Source organism: Papaver somniferum, chromosome 8, assembly GCF_003573695.1.
Source record: "Papaver somniferum cultivar HN1 chromosome 8, ASM357369v1, whole genome shotgun sequence".
NCBI lineage: Eukaryota > Viridiplantae > Streptophyta > Magnoliopsida > Ranunculales > Papaveraceae > Papaver > Papaver somniferum.
Genome location: NC_039365.1, coordinates 134,941,275 through 134,949,519, shown reverse-complemented (window position 1 = coordinate 134,949,519; position 8,245 = coordinate 134,941,275). Strand labels below are relative to the sequence as shown.

At 36.4% G+C, this 8,245-nt stretch overlaps 1 protein-coding gene across 1 annotated transcript; it reads right to left on the bottom strand.

The window, feature by feature from the left end:
* Positions 1-270: 270 nt before the first annotated feature.
* On the bottom strand, positions 271-8,041 carry LOC113303131 (tetratricopeptide repeat protein 5-like). The gene is made up of 13 exons (XM_026552129.1): positions 7,784-8,041; positions 6,328-6,437; positions 6,116-6,226; positions 5,949-6,006; positions 5,733-5,822; positions 5,067-5,161; positions 4,815-4,868; positions 3,612-3,761; positions 3,428-3,485; positions 3,209-3,323; positions 2,902-2,971; positions 1,532-1,603; positions 271-570 (listed from the first exon to the last, which is right to left on the bottom strand). Exons 1-13 carry the CDS (start codon positions 7,956-7,958, stop codon positions 454-456), a joined length of 1,275 nt encoding a protein of 424 aa, XP_026407914.1. The 5' UTR covers positions 7,959-8,041; the 3' UTR covers positions 271-453.
* Positions 8,042-8,245: the final 204 nt, after the last annotated feature.

The window sequence follows — 8,245 nt, the reverse complement described above, 5'->3', positions numbered from 1 at the left end:
TTTAGAAATCCACTATCGTATAGGGATTAGACAAAAAGAGATAAAAGGAAACTGTACACTTTGCTTACGCTAACTATATCTAACATGAACAACATAAAAGATACATGAAATTGAACATCTAGTCTTCAGCAAAACACAAATACATGGAATTATATATCATAACTTTCGGTTAAATCTATTTTAAGAAAAATGTTTATTAAAAAAAAAATCTATTTTAAGAAAAATGTTAACCATTTTGAGTGCGAGGAGATCATTCTTTTTTCTCTTTTAACACTTTTTTTTTTTGGTTTTGAACATTAGCCAAACTTCCTATTAGTACAGAAATTTTTACACAACTATTTTCACTTTTAACACCATTAGATACAGATATTACATATCCTAGATAAAATGAAAAAGAGGGAAACAAAAAGCGCAACAAAAGAAAGAACTTCCCAACACTACTGGAGCTAATTTTCATGCCTTATGTTGAGCATATATAGATGTCCTAACTGTCTGATGAGAGGCCAAAGCTTTTCCATTCACTAGAATTTGTTCAGAGAAATCAACACGAATAGACTTGAATTGGTAGCGCTGTACAAATTGTAGAAAAGAAATATCAGAGCAAAACTGAGAAATAATCATCAGTAAAAAAATATATCAAGAGAACATATAATTCCCAGAACATAGTTCGTATGGATCACAAACCTAGACCATCTTTGTAAATCAATTACAGCAAGAGAAACCGAAAGCATATTACATAAAAATCAATCAGCCACCTATATGGTTGGATAAACTAAAGACATTGATCAGCATTGTCATGTTGAAACTTTACAAACATAGCAACTCACGTAAATTTCGCATCTAAAAAGCAGCTTGATACAGAATGTGAAAAAGCTAACTTAGAAGTAGGCCTTGTTTGTACACTAATCCCAAATGGTATTTTCGTCAGTTGTTCATTGGTTTGGTCCACACTTACATTTTCCAATTCTCTTATAATATAGCTTGGTTTCTTACAAGGGGTGGTAAGGCATACCCACCCCCACCCCCCACCCCACCCCTCTATATCATGATTCCTCTTTCGTATACAGGAACAGTAACCAGACACCAATTTCATTTAGCACGGGAAGAAAGATAATCACAGCGGTGGAATGAGAGGGGGAAAGAGGAGTTTGCAAAATGACCCCAGTTTGGAAAAATGAGCTCATTGTGCACTACTAGATTGACTGGAAGCAGTAGCAACGTTTCTATCTAGCTCCCGAAATTGCAACAATGTGGAAACTAGTTCCACGCTGTTTTCAAACATTGAACCTAATCTTTAGTGCACCACAATGTATCAAAATTGTTTATCGTAATAGACCTAATTTAGATATAGTTTCAACATCATGAAGATGGCACCTAATACACACAAAGACAGACTGCAACTTAAATAAAGTTTCAATATCATGTTTTACTGTTTTGTTTTCTCATGCGAAACCAAAAATATTTCTGAAACTACAGTCACGACAAAATATGCGACACACTCATGACCCAAGTGTTAGCTGAGTGAACATACCCGTGCCTTCCAATAAAAATCAATTTCACGGAAGTAAGGTTCTATCAGTGTCAGCAGATCCCCCTCCTTGATCTGTTAGGAAGAAAAACTAAATTAGTCAATGTCAAGGCAAAGTTCGTCCTTTTCAGATATGAAGCTGTCAAGTACAAGAATCATAATGTATAATCCTCTTATACATAACTTGAAAGTTTCTAACCTCTAGAACTATATAAAAGAAGCTTTCAATTTAGTGAGAAACAAGATCACCCATGGGTGAAGTTATGATGGTATCAAGTCTGTGTAACCTGTGTAACAATTATGCTTGTCATACAGCTCAAAGGCAATTAAGGAGAATTCTGTTTTCTTTCTAGTTATGAATCCTTTACAAGTTCAAGTAACTTCGGCTGGTATCGAGCTTTCAAGTTGCTCAAACTAATTAAGGCAGAAGCCGCAGCTTGAATAGTCCTCGGTTAGTAGATTTTGATATATCCTTACGACAACCTAGACTACCCAAACTTACAGATGACTACAAATAGATAGTAGCGTGAACAACTTGAATGAGAAAAAGCAAACAGACATCTCTTCTTGTCATTTGTGGTGCTACACCTGATGCTATCCAAGGAGGAATTCCTGATAAAGAGATGGCTAAGGAGGTAGTGGAGGTCGTTCACTCATCGTTTATTGGTCCAACTGTGTTTGGTTATCACTTACATGAGTGGGCTGTTTTCAATGAGGTGTGATGGGGCCAGGTAACATAGGAGTGCACATTCTTCAAACCGCAGAACTGATCTATAAGCTTTGTGGTTTGGACATGTTTCTACCTGATGACTATCTAGTTGGACAAACAATAAATTCTGTTCCAGAAAAGGTTCAGGCTTTTAAGATGAATTGCAACACTTGTGATAGGAAGTGAGATGTGAATGAACTGAACCCTCAACGAGTACAAGAAATAGGATTCGACGTAAAAGACAAAAGTATGCACACAGTTCTACCTTAGGTCCTGCTAAGAAGAATTTTAAAGTGCCAACAAAATAAGGAGAATTGTTTGGGACAGCAGGAGGAAGACTATCTAAATTATATCATTGTTTCTTTTAGAACAAGAATGAGGTTCGTTAGGTGTTGTTGTGGGGTTATAGACAGCAGGCCCAAACAACTGTCGGTTTACATACGCTAATTCTCCAACAATTTACCCAGCTCAAGCCCAAAACCCAGCGGGTTGAGCCTACCCAAGTTCTCAATACCCTACACAAATTGGATATGAGTGAGTGTTCTAAAACATTAAAGGAATTCGCTTGTCAGAAAACAAGAGGGAAACATCCGAAGCATAAGGCACCATTTTCCTCTAGTCAAGACATTAATAAAAACTTAATCAAGTCATCTGCCATCCTTACCACATCAGCACGCAGCCCATACACCGAGAGGATGAAACAAGTCTGCTCAGAATCGCATGCTAAATAGTATCTGCAAAGTAATGTAATACAGGCCAAAAGGGCAATATCATGTCCAAATCCTACTCACATGTTGACAAGACTTCAGAGTTCATGTAATAATGATATCAAATATAATTGGCATCTAAATGGTTCAAAAAAACAAAGGCATTTCCATTGATAGCGGGACAACCTGATGAAGAGAAGCACTTTTCCTACAAGGAAGCTGCATTATCATATTTGAATAAGTTTGTATGGGAAATAGACTTACAAGGGAGCTACATTGTTATATTTAATCAAGAGAAGCACTTTCCCCACAACCTCTACTGCTTTGTTTGACCCTTCCTCGAGGACACTTAAAGTGGCTTTCTTGTGTGAAGAGTTCACTTAAAAATTCAAAATATAGGCAGATAAGAAATCACAAAGTAGAAGAACTAACAAAGAAAATGATCTAACAAGAGGAAAAAGAGGGCTAAATTTTGATACATACACTTTACCCCATGCAGTGATAAGGTTACAGATGCAAATCGCTTAGCCCTAGCATGTTCCTGAAAAAAGAAATTAAATGGCAGCTTACATATAACGTATTTGAAAGAAAATAAAATGGGAAAGGATAAAATAAATAATCATGTATTTGAAAGAGAATAGAATGGAATAAAATAAAAATGGACTACCTTGAAGGAAGCCTCAATTTTGTCAAGAAGATGGACTATCTTCTTTACCTCCTCATTAGCATTGAGGCCAGGATCCTTCAGTGCAGCAGCTTCAAACCCACTAAGAGCACGCTCGTAATTTTCTAGATATTTGTTAACCTGGAAATATACCTTTCAAAATGATAATTAATACTAATATGATACAGTTCATTGACTAGGGAGGACTGAGGAGAAGAATGGGAAAGGATTATAAAAACCAAGCTACTTCGTAAAATTGATGATTATTTTGAACTGGGATATGATAACGTTGCTAAAAAAATTTAAGTAGTGGGAGTACTGAAATAAAACTCCCGAAACCTACAAAACCGTGGTAGTACAGGTAACCGTGTCGGTGCCAGACACCGTAAGAGGTTTAGGATACATTGAGCAAGAAAAAACTGAAACATGACATATAGCATTAGCAATTGAGTGCTTGTTTTTTAGTTATAATTTGTAGTGTTAGATAACTGTATATTGTTGTATATATGTGCAAGGTGTAAGCTAATCACTACTTACCAAAAAAAAAAGATTATGGATAAAGAATTTGGTGCTGACGAATTTCGATCACTACATACTATGTTCGGATATTTTCCCCCATAAAGACAGGTGTCAGCACTGGTATTCATGCCGGATACAAGTGCACATGGCAACAGCTTAGCTAACGGTTAAGCTTTAACACTTTTATAACTTAGTTCTACAAAGCATAAAATGATAGTAGAAGAAAGAATGAAAAAACAAGAAAAAGACACATGGCTGCTTTTCTCTTCAAAATGGTGTCATGTTATTCAAAATATAACTGATGTATAGTAAGATTATACATAGTTATTATAGTGGATATCATTTCATGTTTCCTGGTTGTTTTTTTCTGATAAAAAATGTTATAATCATAAGGGGTCCTTCCTCGATCCATACTAGAATGTAAATTTGGTAGATTCTGGACAGCTGAACTTAATTAAAAAACAAATGGTGGTCTAGGAAACTGCGACGAACCCAGGCAGCCCTTAAGATTTTTGGCAGATAAATTTAAAGTACTTTTCCTTGGACCTCTTCAATAATTGAAGGTTGTGCACATCCTAACCCCACCTCTGTTAGATGTACATAATCTGCTTATAGTGCTGTGGTCTTCGAGAAATTATTCAGATTTAATGGAGAAAAATATTGTAAGATTCTAGAATCTAAACTTACAGTGGCACAATTGAAATGTAGATCTGGATTAGATTTCATCCGCTCATCTTTCTCCTAGAAAAAAATACCAGACAAGAAAATTAAATATGTGGAATAAGTAGAAACAAATAGGATATGTATAATAAACTTCTTAAATCAGATTCATCCGGTAACATAAAAGAACTCGCTAGAAATCAAAACTCACTTTCATAGAAAAACTGCATTGGTAAGAAAAACTGGTTACTGTTGGAAGTTTTACTAATGCACACTTACAGCATTCTGGTAAGCTTTCAAGGACTGTACAAGTTTGTTATGTTCCCATGATCCAGTGACAAAAAAACTTGTGAGGCATGCATTTCCTAGATTATCTGTCAGAGGAGAAAAACAACCTTCAAACAAGAGATAAACTGAAGAGGAAAAGTAAACACAGTCGACACAGTGAACAGCGCATCTTTTCCAAAATAATGGGAATCAATAGCGAGTGTTAGCCCCTTAACTTGCCAACCAAGTTTTATGTCTTAAATGTTCTATTTCTGTCCTTCTTTAAGATAAATTATAAGTTACAACTGTTAAAAGGAATCCATAATCTCTATCACTCTCTCTAATCCACTTTCCCCCTTACTTTCCCTCCCCGTTTTTTTCGCCTTCAAAAACTTGCAACATTAAGTCTAAAGATAGTACATACTTTACGAACAAAAAGCAGCAAAAGATTTAAGCCTTATACGGGCAGTCATCCATGGCCTTGTAGTAGAAGAACAAATAATCAGTATTTCAATTCGAAGAGTTCAAATTTCGAGACACTGGAGAACTATGACGCAATACAATATTATAAAGAATATCAAGCAACTCTAAATACAATTATTTCATGTCCCATAATTGCGAAGGAAGAAAAGCAGAGAAAACATAATAACACAAGTAGGTAAGGTTAAGAAGACTTACACCATGAATTTCCATCCTTGATATCCAAGGTGATAGCTTCCTTTGCATGCTCAATACTTTGTTCGACAACTTCTGCCTGATTCTCAGAGCCTACCGAGGAATAAGTAATAAATTAGCAATTAAAATAAAAGTACACCCTGCAGTGCATTGTAAAAGAAAGAATCCCGCTTTAAACTGATCCATAAGAATAGAATCTGCACGCACTAAGGAATTCACCTTGAGGCAAGCTCCTCTCAAGCATTGACAACTGACAAAGTATCTTCTTGTTTGGACCCTGCAATTTGAAGGCAGTACAGGCAATCAATATATGAGATCTACTTCAACATTGTCTGCACCAAATAAACATCTTAGTAGTGAAAACAATCCTCACTACAAAAATTGACCTTCTTTAGAGCTAGAGAAAAACAATTCTTTGCAGAAAGAAGGTCTCCCTTCTTCCAAATGCAATTGCCTAAGCAAAGCCAAGCATCTGCAAGAGATGGATTCAACTTAACCTGCAACATCAAATACCAATTCAAACCATGATTCATTGCTAAGGCAGTACTCATACAAAAAATTACCACCAAGAGAGCAAAAAGGTTTGAGAACCACATACAGCTTTTGAAAGATGATCTTCTGCTTCTTTCCGGTAATCAGGTAATACGTCTAGTATTTTTCCTCTTAAAAACTCATAGGTTGCACGTTGTGTAGGAGATTTCCTTTGAGCTACATATTGCACAGAGACAGGTCACAAGTGTAATAAACCAAAGAGAGAATTAGTAAAACATAATAACTTAAGGATTCACTCGGTTCTGGAGAAAAATATAGGATGTTGATTAAAAGATGGATAAAGTATTTAACCTTTGCTAGAAAAACAGATGATTAGAGTTTTAAAATGTTCAAAACTGTCATTGAATGAATATTTAAAATGTCGTAAAAATGATATTTCAAATGCAAACAGAAGTGCCTTTCACAAGTTTCTGACAGCTAAAAGTGGGCAATATATATGCCATGTAGAGGTGGCAACATGCTATGGTTGAATCAAAGAATTTGCAAGTTGCTATTTATTATTCTAACTCTAACTAATTTATTGGGCGCGTTGGTTCTTCAAACCCTAGGCCGGGCGGGTTGACCTTTAAGAAAGATTAATTTAATTTCAAGTCGGAATTAACACCTCTAGCTGTAAAATGTAAATGAGGATGGTTCTGTTGACAGTCTCGGGTAGAGCCTGTGTAGAGATGAATGGAGGCTTAATTCTGCAAATTAGCCTTTAATTTACCCTAAAGTTGATACTATAGGTCTGAGTCGTCTGACAAAACAAAATCGCATTGAAATCAGCATGCCAATTGTACTTCCTTACTAACTTATATGAATATATCAACTTTAAGCATTATAATGCTGTTTTTCAACAGCACGTTAAGCCTATAGGGTAACTTAAAACCATACAGGCCTACAGCCCTCTCATTCTACTTGTACCTTAGGTAGAAGTCTGACAGGAAAGCTTAACATCAAAAACTGAAACGTAATCACGCCTAATCACCACTACCTTTCTCATTCTCTTTATGGACACTCTAGTCTTTCCTAGTTCAGTGTTACCAAGCATACATGTCATACCCATTGCAAACCACATCAATCCTTCACCGACTCACCAGCTGTGTGCCACTCTTGGCTCTTATTGCCTGACTGCACCTAAACTACCATAAAATCCTAAATTCTCAATGTTGGCATGTCACAAATTTCTTGCCTGACCAGCGACCACTTCATTATAGCTCACAACACATTCGATTTTGGCATGACAAAGCAAAAACATTGATTTGCATAATACTGAGGTGGCATGACCAAACAACAGATTCAAAACCCTTCTTAGGAAGGAAAGCGAAAGGTAATGGCGCTTATACTTAGCACACCTAACTGACCGTAATATTTCAGGATTATTCTACGCATTATTTTAATCACAACTCAAAAATCCCCTTTTTTTAAGTGTTCAACAAATCATCCACATCAATATAACTACATTTAATAGTAAACCTAAAACAATAAAATTAGAGAATCTTTGAGAGAATAGGTGAAACCTGAGGGAATGCAATTGAGGAGCTCAAGAGCAAGATCTGCTTCAGTTTGCAACTTGGAGATTTTCTCTTGTTGGTTGGCCGGGAAATACGTATCCCGCAAATGGTAGAGATCCTCAGCTGCTTTGGTGGCTTTCGCCATTAAATCTTCATCTATATGTTGATCTTCGCTGCTCATTTTCAACAAGACCCTTACGTAGGTGAAAGACAGAGAGAGAAGTACTTTGTTGAGTTTTAGGGAATGTCCCTGTATTGAATTGGGTGTAAAACGAGCCAGGAGACCGTGTTTGGGTGGGACAAAAAGGCTGAGATAGATGCGGGCCGAAGATTAACAGGGTTGCACTTTTTGTGAAGCCCCTACGAGCGGTACCTTTTCCTGGCAGTCCGTGTTTGGGTGAGAAAAAACAAGCATGGTCCACGAGATCCATCCAAATTTGAACAAAACGTATGGAAGGATATTATTTG